We start from the raw sequence: 20133 nt of genomic DNA, 5'->3' as shown, positions 1-20133 counted from the left end.
GGTGGGAAATACGTCCACTTAGTTTTGTTTTCCAGGCATAAGCATGTTAGCAGTGTGGGCAAAATGATGTGCTTTTGATTTCAGGAGCATGGCCGAGTTTCATTTATTTTTCATTAGATTTTATTGGAGTCTCTTTCGCATCTGGACTACGAATTCCGATCTCAAAAATCCCCTCACTAGCTAATATATCAAAGGATCCGCAAAGCTTGGTCTTGCAAACTGTGTTTGAAGCTTTCTTTGCCACCTTGGCTGTCTCCCCTGTTGTCCAACTTTTTCTACGCCAGCTTTGGTTAACCAGTCAGGACGTTCTTGCATTTGGAGACTTCCTCGCTATGTTTGATTGGAAATACTGTGAAGATTCGCATCCTGTGTGCAGCTAAAAATGGAGAAATACTGCATCAAATACTACATCATACAGGAGGCTCCGGTGCTGTTTGTATTAAAACTAACCTGGGACTCACTGACGGTGGGTGCCAGAGGTCGATTGGACCTGCAGTGGGTGCCAGAGGTCGGATTTCTTGTCTTACTTGCCAATATGTTACCCTCCACCAGCGTCACCGAAACAGAAACTCTGGCTGTTACCGTTTGCAGGACTTTTATAGAAAATTAGGTGTCGAATTCCCAACAATCCAACAGAGGTTGCACTTCAAAAGTACTTAAGTGGTTGCACTGGCATGCCTTAGGGTCACAAAAAGTATGTTATAGTTCAAGATCTTTCCCCATACCATTATGTCAGAGCAGGGAAGAGTGTTGACCTGTCCAATTTTCACAAAGCAGTTCAACATATAATCCCCCTTCAGATAGCTGAAGATGTGAACAACAATCTTATCATTAAGATAACAAAAATGTCCTAAAAGACTTCAAAAGGATTGTTATCAGATAAAGATTACCTGACACTGAGCTGCCGAAGATGATATCCGGGCAGATGATGTACATTATGGTCAAGGGTAGATTTTAAGGATCGCTTTAAAGGAGGAAAGATAGAAGGATGCGTAGGAAGGAACTGCAAATGCTGGTTTAAACTGGAGATCGACACAAAAAGCTGGAGTAACAGCGGGTCAGGCAGCATTTCTGGGAAAAAAGGAATAGGTGATGTTTCAGGTCGAGACCCTTCTTCAGAATGAGAGTCAGGGGACAGTGACATGAGAGGTATAGACGGTGATGTAGAGCGATGTAGAACTAATGAATGAAAGACAAAGGAAACGGGTGATGTTAGCTTTGTGCAACGTGAGAATGAGTACAGACGAGGAGACTGAAGCAAGTATGACTTGGGTGAGGGAGGAATGGATAGAGAGTTAATGCAAGGGTTAGTAGCAAACTCCTACCGCAGGCCCAAGCGAAAAATGAGATGCTGTTCCTCTAATTAGTGTTTGCCCTCACTCTGACAGTGGAGGAGACCTGGGACAGAGAGGTCAGTCTGTTTGGGAAGGGGAAGGGGAAAGGGGAAGGGGAATTAAGGTGTCTGGCAACCGGGAGATCAGGTAGGTCTCGGAGAGACCTATCAGGGAAGTGTACAGAAACTTTCAGAGAATTTTAGAGGCAATGGTGGAACAATTCCAATGGGCTTGAGAGGGAGGCCATCATTGGAGCAGATGTTTGTAAACTGGAGCAAATGATATATATTTAATAACTGTTTAGTTCATTTTGCCAAGTCACTGATGAAGAGCCATAAAAATAGAAATTGATCTTTGTCAGTCAACAATTGAAAAAAGTAAAAACAAACGTTGTTGAATTTGTACATTTGCCTTTTGTTACTGAGCTGCTGACAATGTATTTCCTCTCCAACGTACTACTTGGGAAGGTTTAAATGAAAGAGACGGGGCGGTTGCAAATTGGAAGGAGTTGATGCGAAGGTAGTGGTTGGAACCAGAAGCCTCGAGGGAAGGACAGGCAGGGAGGTGAAATAACATGCTGATGGACTGAAGAGTGTTTATGTCAATGCAGAGTATTGTGGAGATAGCAGATGGACTTAGAGCCTGGATCAGTGCTTGGAACTATGACGTTGTTGACATTGCGGAAATGTGGTCATGAGAGGGAAATGACTGTAATATTCCACCTCTCCACTGGTGGCTTTCTGGTGCACTAGTATGGTTGTTGTGGGCTGAAGGGACTGGATTCCAGAGGGCTAGAATGGACCTTGTGGGCCGAATGGATTCTTGGGCTGGCGGCTCAGTCACTCAAGCCTGGTGTGCTGGCAGCTCACTCACTCAAGGCTGGCAGTTGACTCACGGCTATTCCATGAAATGCCATTTCAAGCAGGGTGCAAGGCCACCAAATTCAAGTGCAGTTTCATACCATTTCAGGCAGGGTGCAAGGCCACTAAAGACAGAGAGTCGTGACGTCTCCCTCCCCTTTCTTGCAGAGACTGAGTCACGCCCACACTTCCAGGTTTTATAGTCCCTCCCACGTGGCCAATGTCAAGGGGCGTGGCCTTCAAGGCGTGATTGACAGGAGAGAGAATCTCAACATTTTTCAAACACTAATAACTCTTTTATTTTTCATTGCTGGGAAAAGTCCTCGGCACCTGATGAGCAGAGGGGGACTGAGTAAGATGGCCAAAAATCACTGCCGTACGTGGTAGCGTTTACCCTAAAATCAATATACAGCTCAAACAGGAAGTGGTCAAGATTAGACTTTTAATTATATAGATAGATGGCAAGGCAACTTTAGCATTCTCAAACCAACTTTTCAATTAGGCAAGGCAACCTTTGCATTTTCAAACCAAAACACACTTTTAGCAAGCATTTTCAAACCAAAAAACTTTTAGCAATTTTTCAAACCAAAAAACACTTTTAGCAAGCATTTTCAAACCACATTAAGGGCACTCTCAGTTTAGTAGACATGTGTTCAGTGTTATTCACAGCTCAGACTGAGAGACGTGACCTTCTCGCTCCCCCATCTTGCAGAGACTCAACACTTCTGGGTTTTATAGTCCCTCTGTAAGGGGCGTGGCCTCCAGGAGAGAGAATCTCAACATTTTTTAAACATTAATAAGTCTTTTATTTTTCATCGATGGGAAAAATCCTCTTGTCCTGACCAGCGGAGGGGGATTCTCAGTAAGATGGCCAAAAATCACAGCCGTAAGTGGCAGCGTTTTTTCTATAATCAATATACAGTGCAATAGGATGTGGTCAAGATGAGACTTTTAGTAATATAGATATAATTGAGCAGAATGTCATAACTCGTCAGTGCCAAAAGTTGCACATTAATTAATGTGGAGGAGGTAGGCCTGCTCACAAATAAAGAAGAGTCTGGTGATGTAAACAAGGTACTAAACGAGAACTTTGCTTCTGTTTTCACCAAGGACAAGGACATGGAGGACAGTGAGATCAGTGTGGAGAATACTAATATGCAAGGGCAGATCGAGATTCAGAAGGAGGAATTATTGGGGCTCCTGATGAGCAGTGAGGTGGATAAATCCTGAAGACCTGATGGGATTTATCGTGGGTTATTGCGAGATGCAAGAGATGAGATTGCAAGCTTTGACAAAGATCTTTGCGTCATCTCTCTCCACGGGCGAGGTGCCGGAGGCATAGAGAGTAGCTAACGTTGTTAACATGGAAACAGCTTTTTTCCATGAACAGTAGCTCTAGTCAATAACCAAATATCTGTAGCCTCCTTTTGCTCTCGTATTTTATTTCATTCACATGTTTAAACTATAATGTTTTATTCTTAATGTTTTATGTTTTATTTTTAATTGTTTTCTGTATGTCATGTTGTTACTTGCGAGCGGAGCACCAAGGCAAATTCCTTGTATGTGTACATACTTGGCCAATAAACATATTCATTCATTCAGGTTGTTGCGATGGCACTAGGATGCCAGCTGTGACACTTCCTGTCTGTAGGCAGATTCCTCCCCATCCTGGATCAGTCCAATCAGGGTTGTGTCGTCCGCAAACTTGAGAAGCTTGGCAGAGGAGTCTGTGGAGGTGCAGTCATTGGTGTAGAGAGAGCAAAGGAGAGGGGAGAGTATGCAGCCATGTGGTGTTCCTATGCTGAGGGTCAGCGGGTCTGAGGTGCTTTCCCAGCCTCACATGCTGCTTCCTGTCAGGACGTTGGTGATCCAGTGACAGAGGGGTTCAGGCACAGTCAACTGGGAGAGTTTGGAGTGTAGTAGCTCTGGCACATTGGCGTTGCTCGGCACAGAGCTTGAGGGTAGAGGGGGGGGGAACCTTGTCCGGTCCTGGAGATTTTCCAGCATTTCTGTCTCCAGAATAGCTTCCCCACCTCCTCAATTCCTATTGTTAGTGATGGAGAAGTGGCCAGACTGGAGCAAGGACGGCATGGGTAGTGGACGAGGGTCTTGTCTTTGCAGACTGGAGCCAAGCTGTATGTGGGTGGGAAGTAGTGATTAGGGAGGGGTGATGTTTCTGTCTTTCGAATCTGTGGTAGAACTCATTCAGGTTGTTGTTCAGCTGACAATTGTCCAAGGAGTGTGGGGAGGGGGGGGGGGGGGGGGGGGGGGGGGTTTCCCCTCTTGTAGCTGGTGATTTCTTGCAAGCCCTTCCACACTGAAGATGAGCTTCTCAGACTACCTTTCCTTGGTAAATTGGCTTGGCATAAATATAAAAATTATCCAGTGTGTGCAGGACTAGTGTTATTGTGTGGGGATCGCTGGTCGGTGTGAATGGTGGGCCGAAGCAACTGTTGCCACGTTGTATCTCTAAACTAAACTAAACAACAGTTTCTTGTTGTGCCAGAGAATAAAAAAAAACGAGTGAGACCATCTTCACATCTCAACTTGGTCAGCATTTCACCATTGGCAAGCCATGAAAGGGCACAAAGTTGACGGAGAGTCTCAGGTGAAGAGTAGGTGGCCTAAAAAATGGCTTGGACATTGGTGTAAGAATAATAGTAACTGGAAATATAAACCAATTTCATATGTAAAGCATTGAGGGCAGGCCATGAAGTGTGACCAACCTGTGCCCTGATTGATATGCTGCCCGCTATAGCACCAGGATATTTCCTTAAACCATGTTTAGTTCCGTACGGTGATCAAGTACCACGGTGAAAACTTGCAGACGAGGGTACAACTCAACAAGCCAGTGCATACTTGAATAATTCAATCATTACTTAACGATGACCAGATGCTCCCCTTTTGGTCTGGTATATACACCTCACACTGTGATATTCTTATTTATTAAAAAACGATTACTTACAGATGGAAAATTTCCTGGCATTTGAATATTAAAACACCACGAGTCTACTTGCTTTTCATTATCCCCAGATTTGCTTCTAATTTTTCTCATTCGAGGTTATCATCCTTTCACAGATGCAAGCAATTTTTGATTTGGTGATGACATTTTTTTTTAAACTATTTTGTCTGAATAGATAGTTATCTTTGAAGTAGCTGGCTGGAATCTTCTCTGTTCATTCATACATTTATAAGCAAATGATGTCAGGCTAAATGACTGGAAGTGCCTGATGTTTAAAAATTACATGGTATGCATCCTAAATGGCTCTGATCTCATTGTAAGTTTCCACAATACCACTTTCCATCCTGCCTTTAACGTATCAATCTCATCGGATATGTACTGTCCATAGAACTGTTTAATTAACAAATAATGTTGAGGAACTGAGCCAAAAAGGACATTGTCAGGAAAATAATTAACTTGGGTTGGCATAGAGACACAAATAAATTTAATCTAAAATGTTTATTTCTTTGCATATAAAATTAAATTCCAGCCAGTGAGAACTTGACAAGCATTTAAGGATTTATTTTTCCCATATGTGACCCAACCCGATAGATACATTGGCATCGATGTAATGTGCTCAAATGTGTCCACTGCAATAATGCTGGGAAACTCATCCTGACCTGGATCAATTGTGTAGGAAGGAATGGCAGATGCTGCTTTACACTGTAGAAGTCTGAAGAAGGGTCTTGACCCAAAACGTCACCCATTCCTTCTGTCTCGAGATGCTGCCAGTCCCGTTAAGTTACTCCAGCATTTTTGTGTCTATCTGACCTGGATAAAGTTGGGGCCAGGTTGGCATGGCACCCTCAGAAATTGAACGTTTTAGACCATCAGGGTTAGGTTGGGTATCCGAGATCCAATTTTCATACTACTTTGATTACAGATATTTTAATCCATAAAAAATAGAAATACAGGATTTTGATAAGAAAGAAGCAAGAGAAATTTTTCTGCTTGGACCCAAAGACATTTAGTTTCTTGGGATTTTATGTAGTTTACATATTCTCCCAAGCTCACTTTGTACGGGGGAAAAAGGCATTACCATTTTTCTGAAGAAGGGTCTTGACCCGAAACGGCACCCATTCCTTCTCTCCAGAGATGCTGCCTGTCCCGCTGGGTTACTCCAGCATTTTGTGTCTGTCTAAACCAGCATCTGCAGTTCCTTCCTACACTAACATTTTTATACTGGGCTCTGTAGCTTCATGCAAACAAATTGACGTGGTTGTAACAGAAATCATTATTTAAAAGTACTTAAGTGGCCATAATACACGTGGAAATGTTCTGGGCTATTGAAATGGTGGTAGTTAACCTTTATTTTCTCTTCCTTCCCAGAACACAAATCTTGGGGAATGTTGTATTGTTCTTGCCTTTCATCCATTAGAATGCAGATAACTTTATGACTATTAACGTTACGCTACCATTAGATCAGTAGAGAATCTGTCATATAATAACAGAGATAAAGGATTCAAAAGTAGACAAAAAAGCTGGACAAAAAAGTAGCCAAAACTCAGCGAGTGAGGCAGCATCTATGGAGCGAAGGAACATGCGACGTTTCGGGTCGAGACCCTTCTTCAGACTGAATCTTTTTGTATCTTTTTCCAGCACAGACTGGAAGATTTGCAAGGTGGGGAGGATATAGTGAACTGCCTGACTAAGTCCAACAGCAAACTACACGTGCAAGGAGTGGAGGTGAGTGGACAACAGCCAAATAAATCTGGCATTTTCTGACAACCAGCTAGGTATTGGTCACAGTTCCAAGACACAAATGACAATACAAAATTATTGCGAATCTTCAATTCTACCTCTCTTTATATAATTAATTAAAGAGAAGATGTTGCCACTATTACAGAACAACTTAAGAATGTCATTGTTCTATTTGGGACATATGACGTTAAAACCCTCTTGACTCTTTTGACTCAACTTATTTGACATTTACGACCTCCCTTAAATTGTTTGAAGAGAAGACCCCTGAGAATTAATTTTACGAGATCATTATCATTTCCAGTATTCATTTCCCTTTGATTGGAGAAGATTATGGATTTGTTTTAGGGTTAGAACCGATATTGACGATGGGAGTTGGGATGTCACACTTGCAGCGTTGTCTATAATTCTTGTCACCTTACTATGGGAAGGATGTGATGAAGCTGGAGAAGATGATTCAAAAAAAGATTTACAGCTTGTTGCCTGGACTTGAGGACTTGATTAAAAGGAGAGAGATATGTTTACCCATGAGTGAAGGAAGTTGAGAGTTAACCTTAAAGGTTTATACTATTATGGTACTAACACCATCATCAAGTATGCAGATGATACAACGGTGATTGGCCTCATCAGCAACAACGATGAGCTGGCCTACAGGGAGGAGGTCCAGCACTTAGCAGCATGGTGCGCTGACAACAACCTGGCCCTTAACTCCAAGAAGACCAAGGAGCTCATTGTAGACTTCAGGAAGTCCAGAGGCGGCACGCACACCCCCATCCACATTAACGGGACGGAGGTGGAACGTGTTTCTAGCTAGCTTCAGGTTCCTGGGAGTCAACATCTCCGAGAAGGCTGCTGTCCATCAAATAATAATGCTGGGAAACTCATCCTGACTGGGATCAATTGTGTAGGAAGGAATGGCAGATGCGTTTACACTGTAGAAGTCTAAAGAAGGGTCTCCCAAAACGTCACCCATTCTTCTATCTCGATCAGCGTCTCTTCTTCCTGAGGAGACTGAAGAAGGTCCATCTGTCTCCTCAGATCCTGGTGAACTTCTACCGCTGCACCATCGAGAGCATCCTTACCAACTGCATCACAGTATGGGATGGCAACTGCTCTGTCTCCGACCGGAAGGCATCGCAGAGGGGCGTGAAACTTGCCCAACGAATCCTCGGATCCACGCTCCCCTCCATTTAGTCTGTCCAAAGCAAGCGCTGTCTGCGGAGGGCGCTCAGCATCGCCAAGGACTGCTCTCACCCCAACCATGGACTGTTTACCCTCCTACCATCCGGGAGGCGCTACAGGTCTCTCCGTCGAGGAACGAGGAACAGCTGCTTTACAGCGGCTGTCACTCTACTAAACAACGTACCTCGGTGACTGCCAATCACCACCCCCCCCCCCCACCCCCCCGGACACTTATTATTATTTTTTAAATTTAAATCGTTTGCTATGTCGCTCTTCAAGGGAGATGCTAAATGCATTTCGTTGTCTCTGTACTGTACACTGACAATGACAATTAAAATTGAATCTGAATCTGAATCTGAATCTGATAGAGTCGTACAGCATGGAAATAGGCCCTTTGGCCCAACGTACCCTCGCCGACCAAGATACCCTATCAACTTACCCACTTGCCTGCATTTGGCCAATGACCCTCTAAACCAGGGGTCGGCAACCTTTGGCCCCCGGGCGAATCTGGCCCGTAACCCAAAATCATCCGGCCCGCAGGTGTATTCAGTATTTAGTATTTACTTTAATGTCATTTTAACGGAGTACTTACATACACAGATGAAACAAAAAGAAAGTTTCTCGATCAGTTACCATCAGTGCGGTTAATAAAAACAGAATAAATACATATAACTTAAAAAAAATTTAAATGACCATATCTAAAAATAGGCCTAAAAATTGAAATAAAAACAGACATTCAGACCGAAGTGGCTTTACTTTGACAGGTGCCTAGCTATCAAAGTATGGGCGAGGTTAGATGTGTTGGTGTATGATATATGGGGAGGGGACACAGTCCGTTAACCAGTCTTATTGCCTGCGGGAAGAAGCTGTGTGGCATCCTGTTGGTTTTTTTTCCTCAATCATCCAGTCCGCAGACTTCCGTCGTCTCCGGTACCTGGAATGTTTACGAAAGAACTGCAGATGCTGGAAAAATCGAAGGTAGAAAAAAATGCTGGAGTGAGTTTCTCCGGTATTGTTTTCTACCTCCGGTACCTGGAAGGTGATTTGGCCGTACTGCATCCTGCGCAAAGCCACCGGCAAGGCCGCGCACCTTCTGTGTCTGGGCTCCACTGTCGGGAACGGGGTTGTCAGTAGGCTGGGGGCGAGTGAGTGTGATATTTGAGCTCAGTGCTCCGGGTGGCATCCTCGAAGGGGCAGGATCCATGTGTACATGTGATAGATGTGGCCCACCATCTGCTCACAGACATATGTCCTGGCCCCTTGGCAGAAAAGATAGCTGTCCCCTGCTCTAAACCTTTCCTATTTGTGTACCTGTCCAAATGTACCTGACCAGGGGCCACAGTTTAAGACTAAGAGGCAAGGCGTTTAGAACGGAGATGAGGAAACACTTTTTCACACAGAGAGTTGTGAGTCTGTGGAATTCTCTGCCTCGGAGGGCAGTTGAGGCCGGTTCTCTGGATACTTTCAAGAGAGAGCTAGATAGGGCTCTTAAAGATAGCGGAGTCAAGGAATATGGGGAGAAGGCAGGAACGGGGTACTGATTGTGGATGATCAACTATGATCACATTGAATGGTGGTGCTGGCTCGAAGGGCTGAATGGCCTACTCCTGCACCTATTGTCTATTATCTATTACCTATTATCTAATATCTTTTAAATGTTGTTATAGTACCAGCCTCAACTACACCACTGGCAACTCGTTCCATAAACCCATCACGCTCTATGAGAAATGGTTGCCATTCAGGTTCCTAGTTAATCTTTCTCCTCTCAACCTATGTTCTCTAGTTACTGATTTCCCTACTCTGGGTAAAAGACTCATCTATATCTATCTATCTATTACTCTCATGCTCTTAATCCACTGCGCTATAAGGAATAAAGTCCTAACCTGCCCAATCTCTCCCGATAGCTCAGGGCCTCAAGTCCTCGCATCATCGTTGTAAATCTTTCCAAACTGACCAAACTGAAAACAACTCTCCAAATGTGGCCTCACCAGTGTCTTGTACAACCGTAACCTAACATCTATACTCAGTACCATGACTGACGAAGGCCAATATGCTGAAAGCCTTCTTGCCAACCTTATCTACCTGTGACACCACTATCAAGGAACCTACTCTACGACAATCCCCAGAGCACTGCCATTCAAAGGTCCTGCCCTGGTTTGACTTCCCAAATGCAATACCCCACACTTCTCTATATGAAACCCCATTAACCATTCCTCAGTCCAGTTGTCCAACTGATCAAGATCCTGGTGTAATTTCTGATAACCATCTTCACTATCTACAATCCCTTTCATGTCATCTGCAAACTTACTAATTATGCCTTGTACATTCTCATCCAAATCATTGATATATACCACAAACAGCAATGAGCTCTATTCCTGAGACACACCACTAGTCACAGGCCTGTAATCTAAAACACAACCTTCCACCATCACCCTCTGCTTTCTTCCACAAAGCCAATCTAGTTGGCTAGCTGTCCCTGGATCCCAGATTCCCAAGTGATTTAACCTTCCAGAACCACTGCAACCCACCTGTGTCTCATGGTGAATCATGTATCTCAGCCAAATTGCCTGCAATTTCTTGTTTTGGATAGATAATTGCAGTCTTTTTCCCACGGGAGGGGAATCTAAAACTAAAGGGCAGAGGTCTAGGATGAGAAGGGGGAAATATAAAGGGAATCTGAAGAGCAGATATTTCCCACAGCGAACCGCTAGAGGAGGTGACAGAGGCCTGTCTACAATTACAAGATTCAAATGATACTTGGATAGTTATACGAAAATGAAAAGTTTAGAGAGATATGAACTAAATGTAGGCAAATAGGACTAGTGTAGATAGATATTGTGGTCACCATGGGTTAGTTGGGCTGAAGGGCTTGAAGGATGAGAGGAGACCTCATTGAAACTTACAGAATTATGAAAGGCTTGAATAGAGTGGATGTGGAGAGGATGTTTCCACTAGTTGGAGAGTCTAGGTATAGAGGTCATAGCCTCAGAATTAAAGGACGTTCCTTTAGGTAGGAGGTGAGGAGGAAGTTATTTAACCCGAGGGTGGTGAATCTGTAGAATTCTTTACCACAGAAGGCTGTGAAAGCTAAATCAATGGATATATTTAAGGTAGAGATAGATAGATTCTTGATCAGTACAGGTGTCAGGGGTTATGGGGAGAAGGCAGGAGAATGGGGTTAGGAGGGAGAGATGGATCAGAGATATACGAGTCATGATTCGTGGAGTAGACTTGATGGGCCAATTCTGGTCCTATCACTTATGAACTAAAGGGCTGGATTCTGTAATTAGTTTTTAACACGCTAACACAGATGTTTCTAAATGGGTCACACCGCTGTACATTCCCTTCATTTTCTCCATCTCCCCAAACATGTCCGAGCCAAATCTAGAATCTGATCTAATCTACTTGTTGATCCTAGAGCTGAATATTAGTCGTGAGCAGAAGAATTGTTTCGAGTGACACAGATTGGCCACACAAGGCCTCATCCACAAATTTCACCCATGTGCTGTTGACAACTGGCAAGGCCCCAGCCCGGGATTGTTGGCTGCCAAAGTTTCTCGTGCATCAGAGTATTAAATTTAAAAAGAACATTAAAACTTACCGAACACTTCTAACTCATTAAAACAAGTATTAATAAGAGAGTAACAAAAACATAAATAGTTGGCAAAACTCAGCAAGTCAAGCAGCATCTGTAAACAGAGAAACTGTCAACACTTTGCGTCACAGAAACATAGAAAATAGGTGCAGCAGGAGGCCATTCGGCCCTTTGAGCCAGCACCGCCATTCATTGTGATCATGGCTGATTGTTCCCAATCAATAACCCGTGCTTGCCTTCTCCCCATATCCCTTGATTCCACTAGCCCCCAAGAGCTCTATCTAACTCTCTCTTAAATCCATCCAGTGGTTTGGCCTCCACTGCCCTCTGTGGCAGGGAATTCCACAAATTCACAACTCTCTGGGAGAAAAAGTTTTTTCTCACCTCAGTCTTAAATGGCCTCCCCTTTATTCTAAGACTGTGGCCCCTGGTTCTGGACTCGCCCAACATTGGGAACATTTTTCCTGCATCTAGCTTGTCCAGTCCTTTTATAATATTATATGTTTCTATAAGACCCGGCCCCTCATCCTTCTAAACTCCAGTGAATACAAGCCTAGTCTTTTCAATCTTTCCTTATATGACAGTCCCGCCATCCCAGGGATCAATCTCGTGAACCTACGCTGCACTGCCTCAATCACAAGGATGTCCTTCCTCAAATTAGGAGACCAAAACTGCGCGCAATACTCCAGATGTGTTGCCCCACGAGGAAATGTTAAGCAGAGTAGGAATAAGTTCTCAGAATTATAAGAATGAGAGGTGATCTCGGAAACACAGTACATATTGCACCACAGCCCTTCCTAAAATGGAGATAGAAATCTTCAGAGGGAGTGAGAAATGAAGGTAAGGAGGCCTGGAAACAGGCAACAAATGATATTAAACTTTCTAGTTCAGTGCAGGAGCAGGAAACATGCAAGAAGCCATTGGTGTAGTGGAGGGATGTGTGGGAGGAAACAAAATCAAGGCAGGTACAAACATATCCCATGGAAAAGCAGGTGTGAGATAAGCTTCCATGACAAAACCTTTGGAATATTCCCTTTGGGAATTCCCCTTTTAGAGAAGTTAATGGAGAGAAATGATGTTTAATGATTTTCATAGAGGCGAATGTTGTAACCTCTTGGAACCTGGACTTGTTTCACCAAAGTGGAGGCTAACTGAGCATGACTTAACTGCAGTTAAATCACTCTCCATCCTTTTTCAACAGTAATTGAGTGGGGAGTTGTTAGTGCACATATTACTCTTGCATTTGCATAACCATTCCCACCCAGGAGTTGGATCTGAAAACAAGATAAAAACTGCTTGTTTAGATAATGAAACATCAGCACAAAGTTGTGGGCCTTGAGGGATAGTTTAGTTCCTCTTTTACTCATTAGGGAAGTGAAGCATGAATCCTGAGAAAAAGAAACAATATCCCATTTGATCTTGGCCACTGTGTAAATAGTGTGTGGGTTTGCCCTTGTTCTGGGACATGGCTAGTCTTAGCTACATGTCCAGAGTCAAGCTGAGCTCTAATCACTTTGTACACATAGCAGAAGACCTACTGCTTTACAGCGCCAGAGACCCGGTTTCGATCCCGACTACAGGTGCTTGTCTGTATGGAGTTTGTACCTTCTCCCCGTGACCCATTTAAATTGAATCTTGAATCTTGAATCTTGACCTGTGCGTTTCCTCCCACACTCCAAGGACATACAGGTTTGTAGATTAGTCGACTTGGTGTAAATGTAAATTTGTCCCCATTGTATGTAAGGAAGTGTTAATGTGCGGGGAATCACTGGTCAGTGCCAGACTCGGTGGGCCGAAGGGCCTGTTTCCACGTTGTATCTCTAAACTAAACAAAACAAAACTAATAGTTTAATTCCAAAGCTGCATATGCAATATAAGTATTTAATATAAAATTGACATCACTGGATATGCTCATTAAGTCGGACATCAACTGGAGAGAGAAACATAGCTGATACATGGAGTTCAATATCAGCACACCGACCAGCCAGTTTTAATCTGCAATGCTTGGTCATTGGTATTGGCAGAATATGCAATAGATGAGGCCAATATTAATTTCAGCCAATACTCCAACATGGGTGCTTCATGCAAGGTAGAGACGATCACACGTTTTTCATTTACCTCTGAGTTCATGTTACTTCCTCTGGGTCACACGTTCTTAAAGGAACACTCTTACTGCAAACGTGCTTTTGGCTGTTGTGCTTAATGCAGCATTTATCCAAAGGGGAAATGAGATCCAATGTAATTCACCGGTCCGCACCAGCTGCAACCTACGAGAACCTAAGAGAACCTTCGACCTCCTGGCGACCCACTATTACCACCTGGCGACCCACCTACGGCACATAAATTCTCGCTACTCTCCGTGGCGGCTTCATTCTAGTCACCGCTAATTTTTCAACATGTTGAAAAATTCACGGCGACCATAATGAGGCCGCGACTAGTTCCCAGAAATGCGGGAACTCCTCACGACCATGAAGGCGACTCCCCGGCAACCGCCCGCGAACATGTGGCAACCATGTGGCGACTGCATAGTGTCCTGCAATCTCCTAAAAAGTCGCCTAAGTGGGACAGGCCCATTAAACCACTTTATTTGGTCGCCTGTTTTTTTAAAATTTGGTTTGTGCAAAATCTGACCTAAATAACATTTTGATCCATTTATTTAATTGTGATCATACCTTTTACAAAGTAGAGGTTTACGCTAGTCTTTTATTGCAAGTTCACGAGAGATTTGCACCGAAGCTGCTTGGATGAAAAACTTGCTTTTCAAAGGCTTCTGCACAGCTGCGATCAGCTGATAAGCATTGAATTCCGCATCACAGTTTTTTCCTCCTTTTCCTCCAGTGGTTTTGCCCAGCTGTTGCCATTGCCCTTTGACCCAGAGCTTTAGTCATTTGCCAACTCCATTGTCTGTGGGAGTCTTCTCTGATTCGATCCAAAATTTTCTGTCACCTTGGTAATAGCTGCCCGACAGATTAGAAAGGATTTTCAGACGGATTGTTCCAACACCGCTATATTCAAACAGGTTGGTCTCAGTGCTGGAACGATGTTGATTCGAAAATATAGCTTAATAACTGCTCCATCTGGATACACTAGGATTCCTGTTGCTAAGCAGCTATGTGGCTAACTGGAGCACAGTTCCAATATGGCAGAAGCTACAAGGCAGGTCACAAGTCTGAGAAGATTCAGCCAGAAGGGGGTAAGGTAAGGGAAAGGTCACTGCACTATATAAAACTCCCCCTGACAGTGGGATAAATTAGCAGTTTACTCTGCAAATTCATGATCAAAGTGTGACCATTTTAATTGATAACCAATGGTTTGAAGGCTGATTGAAGAAGGCTCAATCTTCCAGCTATTTACAATATATATTAATGATTTGGATGAGGGAATTGAATGCAACATCTCCAAGTTTGCGGATGACACGAAGCTGGGCGGCAGTGTTAGCTGTGGGAGGATGCTAGGAGGCTGCAATGTGACTTGGATAGGCTGGGTGAGTGGGCAAATGCATGGCAGATGCAGTATAATGTGGATAAATGTGGGGTTATCCACTTTGGTGGCAAAAACAGAAAAGTAGACTATTATCTGAATGTGACCAATTAGGAAAAGGGGAGATGCAACGAGACCTGGGTGTCATGGTACACCAGTCATTGAAAGTAGGCATGCAGGTGCAGCAGGCAGTGATGAAAGCGAATGGTATGTTAGCATTCATAGCAAAAGGATTTGAGTATAGAAGCAGGGAGGTTCTACTGCAGTTGTACAGGGTTTTGGTGAGACCACACCTGGAGTATTGCGTACAGTTTTGGTCTCCTAATCTGAGGAAAGACATTCTTGCCATAGAGGGAGTACAAAGAAGGTTCACCAGACTGATTCCTGGGATGTCAGGACTTTCAAATGAAGAAAGACTGGATAGACTCGGCTTGTGCTCGCTAGAATTTAGAAGTTTGAGGGGGGATCTTATAGAAACTTACAAAATTCTTAAGGGGTTGAACAGGCTAGATGCAGGAAGATTGTTCCCGATGTTGGGGAAGTCCAGAACAAGGGGTCACAGTTTAAGGATAAGGGGTAAATCTTTTAGGACCGAGATGAGAAAAACTTTTTTCACACAGTGGTGAATCTCTGGAATTCTCTGCCACAGAAGGTAGTTGAGGCCAGTTTGTTGGCTATATTTAAAAGGGAGTTAGATGTGGCTCTTGTGGCTAAAGGGATCAGGGGATATAGAAAATAGGTGCAGGAGTAGGCCATTCGGCCCTTTGAGCCTGCACCGCCATTCAATATGATCATGGCTGATCATCCAACTCAGTATCCTGTACCTGTCTTGTCTCCATACCCCCTGATCCCCTGGGCCAATGAGGTAGATAAAAATGCTAGAGAAACTCAGCGGGTGAGGCAGCATCTATAGAGCTAAGAAATAGGTGACGTTTTTGGGTCGAGACCCTTCTTCAGACTGATGTGGGGGTGATGGGGGTGGGAGGAAGAAAGGAAGTGGCGGGGACAGTGGGCTGTGGGAGGCTGGAGGGGAAAGAGAGAGAAAGCAGGGACTACCTGAAATTGTAGGTCAATGTTCATACCGCTGGGGTGTAAACTACCCAAGCAAAATATGAGGTGCTGCTCCTCCAATATACGGTGGGACTCACTCTGGCCATGGAGGAGGCCCAGGACAGAAAGGTCGGATTCGGAATGGGAGGGGGTGTTAAATTGCTGAGCCACCGGGATATCAGGTTGGTTATTGCGAACTGAGCGGAGGTGTTGGGCGAAGCGATCGCCAAGCCTCCGCTTAGTCTCACCGATGTAGAGCAGCTGACACCTGGAGCAGCGGATGCAATAGATGAGGTTGGAGGAGGTGCAGGTGAACCTCTGCCTCACCTGGAAAGACTTCTTAGGTCCTTGGATGGAGTCAAGGGGGGGAGGTAAAGTGACAAGTGTAGCATTTCCTGCGGTTGCAAGGGAAAGTGTCAGGGGAGGGTGAGTGGTTTGGGTGGGAAGGGAGTTACGGACGGAGTCACTACCACACTTGCACGGTACCTCTGGAATGCAACGATGTTTAGATCAAGGCTCTCAGCAACACTTGAGTGTGGCACAGTGGCACAATGGTAGAGTTGTTGCCTAACAGCGCCAGAGACCAGGTTCAATCCCGACTACGGGTGCTGTCTGTATGGAGTTTGTGCGTTCCCCCTGTGACCTTGGTGGGTTTTCCCCGGGATCTCCGGTTTCCTCCCACACTCCAAAGACGGGCAGGTTTGTAAGCTAATCGGTTTGATGTCATTGTAAATTGTCCCTAGTGTGTAGGATAGTGTTAGTGTACGGGGATCGCTGGTTGGCGGGGTCTAGGTAGGCTGAAGGGCCTGTTTCTGCACTCAATCACTAAACTAAACAAGAAAGGGTAATTATTGAACATGGTTAGTGAGTATTGTTGATGATTATGGAAGTACACTGATTTATCTCAGAAAATAATTTTATTTAATAAAATACCACAAATGTCTTATGGCACGAGATCTCAAGGATGATTCCTTAATCAGTCCTTCCAGCAAGAAGCACCTTGCAGCTCTCGATTTGTTATTTGTTTGCACAAAAGTAGTGGACAACAAAATCAGTGACGGTTTTACCAACCAGCAGTTTTTAAAGTACCAACTCCTGTTGTTTGATGCAGTTATCCATCAGAGATGTGGGAAGATTGAGGGACCTGACAGTGGTGCTGCTGTGTCAGTTCTTGTGGATTCAATCCTAATCTCTGGTGGGTGCTGTCTATGTGGAGTTTGCTGCCTGGATTGTCTGCATGGGTCTCCTTTGGCTGGTCCAGTTTCCACCCACCTCAAAGATTAATGGCTAATTAGCCTTTCAAACTGGGAATGTTTTACTTGAAACAAAGAAAGCTGAGGGATGACCTTGTAGATGGGGCATCGATAAAGTCACAGTCCCTTTCCCAGGATAGGTCAGTCTAAAACTAAAGGGCATAGGTTTAAACTCAGAGGCAAAAGATTTAAGGGGACTTGTTTTTCTCGCACGGAATTGGGGGGCATCTAGAAGACTAAGATTCAGATTCAGATTTTAATTGTCATTGTCAGTGTACAGTACAGAGACAACGAAATGCATTTAGCATCTCCCTGGAAGAGCGAAGTAGCAAATTTAACAAGCATTGGGGGCAAATACATGGATTGGAAAAGTTTAGACAGATATGGGCCAAATGCAGACAAATGAGACCAGCTCAGGAGACATTTGAAGCTCAGGACGTCTTGAATGTCACAAAAACTGAGGAGCTGATTGTGGACTTTAGAAGGGCTCAACATCTGAGTTCGTACACGCCACTGGAGATAAATGGGACTACTGTGGATAGGGTGAGCAGCTTTAAATACCTCAGAATCCACATCACAGAGGATCTGACATGGACAACACACACTGCCGCACTGGTGAGTAAGGCAAGGCAGCGCCTTTACCACCTCAGGCAGCTGAGGAAATTCAGAGTGTCTCTGCAGATCCTTCAGTGCTTCTACTCTGGGGCTGTAGAAAGCATCTTGTCCGGCAAATTCATAATCTGGTTTGGGAACAGCTCTGTCCAGGACAGGAAGGCTCTTCAGGGAGTCATGCATTCGGCCGAACACACTATGGGAACTACACTCACCCCCCTGCAGGACCTATACACCAGCAGGTGCAGATCCAGTGCCAACAACATTATGGGGGACCCATTCCCCCCCAGCAACGGACTGTTCCAACTGCTAGGGTCAGGCAAGCGCCTCCGCTGTCATGCTGTGTAAACAGAGAGAATGAGATGGAGTTTCTTCCCACAGGCCATCAGGACTGTAAACTCCTATCTCACCAGGGACTCATTTACTAATTTACTGTTGTGTTGTGTCTTTAAAAATTTTTTTTTTTTTACTAAAATGTAAATACTGGCTCTGTTCTGTTGTCCTGTTGTTTTTGCACAATCCGCATGCATTGCCACTTTCATTTCACTGTACATCTTGTATGTGTATGTAACAAATAAAGTTGACTTGACTTGACTTGGGTCTCGACCCAAAACGTCACCTATTCCTTCTCTCCAGAGATGCTGCCTGTCCCGCTGAGTTACTCCAACATTTTGTGTCTCGCTCAGGACTAGCTTTGGTCAGCATAGGCTGGTAGGGTTGAAGGGCCTGTTTCTGAGCCATATATCTCCCTGACTCTGGAGCAGTGGCATCTGGGAGGAGCTGATGAGAATGCAAGAAGAATATAAAGGGATTAGTGAAAACTGGTGCTAATTGTGTATACTCAGTCCAAATGGTCTGTTTCCCTGCTGTCTATGATTCTTATTACACGATGGCTCTTTAAAACATATTACAAGGCAGAGAAGGTTACCATGACACCTCTGCAACTTTGTCTGTATTAGATTTGGTGACTAATCTCAGAATGGTGTGGTTTAATTAACTGGGCAGTGATGCCATTCTTGGTTATTTTAAAATATATCAATTGACGTGTTGGCAGACAGCACCCAGCTGTGGCCAGCGGCTTCTCGTGATTCTGTCTGACACGCTGACCTTTGATTTAGAAGCAAAGACCAAATAACTCATGTTCTGACTGCAATAGGTGGCAGTTGTATTAGTTGGTGCTTTAGAAAATAAATAATTGTTGAAAAATCTTGTGTAGATTTAGGTGTTTTTATCTAGTAGCTGACGTTCTTTTTAACTATCGCAAGATATTGTCCAAAAAGGATTAATTCCTCAGTTACTTTGAATAAAGATTAGTGATGATAGGAAGTTGGGTTCAGTTTACCTTACGCCTGCTTCTGACACAGAGCCCTGCTGCTCCGGATGGAACACTGCAAGATACTGTACTAAACGTAATCATTTGGAAAAATCTTCCCACTCAAGTAAACAGTTAGCAGAAGTCATTAATGAAAATATTAGAATCATAGAGTGATACTGTGTGGAAACAGGCCCTTCAGCCCAAGTTGTCCACACTGGCCAGCATGTCCCAGCTACACTAGTCCCACATGACAGTGCCTGGTCCATACCCCTCCAAACTTGTCCGATCCATGTACCTGTCTAACTGCTTCTTAAACTTTGGGATAGTCCCAGCTTTAACTACCTCCTCTGGCAGCTTGTTCCATGCACCCACCACCCTTTGAAAAAGTTACCCCTCAGATTCCTGTTATATCTTTTCCCCTTCACTTTGAACCTATGTCCTCTGGTCCTTAATTCCCGTAAATAATTAATTTCACATTTACTGGCAAGTAAAAAAAAACGCATTTATATAGCACATTTCATAATCTCGTGGTTTCAAAGTACTCATAGTCTGTGAAGCAATTTTGAGGTATAATGACTAGAGTCATTATTGTAATTTCAGCAAACCTTTGATCTGATTTATATAAAAAGAATAGTTTCTGTTAGTGTCACAGTATTTGGTGCAAGCTGGTTCCCACGCAAATCATTGTGGAGCTAAATATATTTCATAGTAGATCTACAAGATTATTATGTGTAGGAAGGAACTTCAGAAGCT

General features: G+C 44.0%; 1 protein-coding gene across 7 annotated transcripts in view; it reads left to right on the top strand.

Moving 5' to 3' along the window:
- The window catches only part of LOC129708142 (myosin-16), a 151327-nt gene that overhangs the window by 68515 nt on the left and 62679 nt on the right, over positions 1 to 20133 (top strand). For 6 of the 7 annotated variants that reach the window (XR_008725295.1, XR_008725296.1, XM_055653717.1 and 3 more), the window contains one exon: positions 6795 to 6881. The exons of the other annotated variant lie outside the window; for it this stretch is intronic. Coding sequence is in view for 4 of the 6 variants with exons in the window: in XM_055653717.1 (XP_055509692.1) it covers positions 6795 to 6881 (87 nt within the window). In the remaining 2 variants the exon portion in view is untranslated. The remainder of the gene's footprint in view (positions 1 to 6794; positions 6882 to 20133) is intronic. 7 annotated transcript variants of the gene reach the window in all.

This window comes from Leucoraja erinacea, chromosome 23 (genome assembly GCF_028641065.1).
Source record: "Leucoraja erinacea ecotype New England chromosome 23, Leri_hhj_1, whole genome shotgun sequence".
Taxonomy (NCBI): Eukaryota; Metazoa; Chordata; class Chondrichthyes; order Rajiformes; family Rajidae; genus Leucoraja; species Leucoraja erinaceus.
The sequence above is the reverse complement of the archived record's forward strand: the minus strand, read 5'-3'. Positions and strand labels throughout refer to the sequence as shown.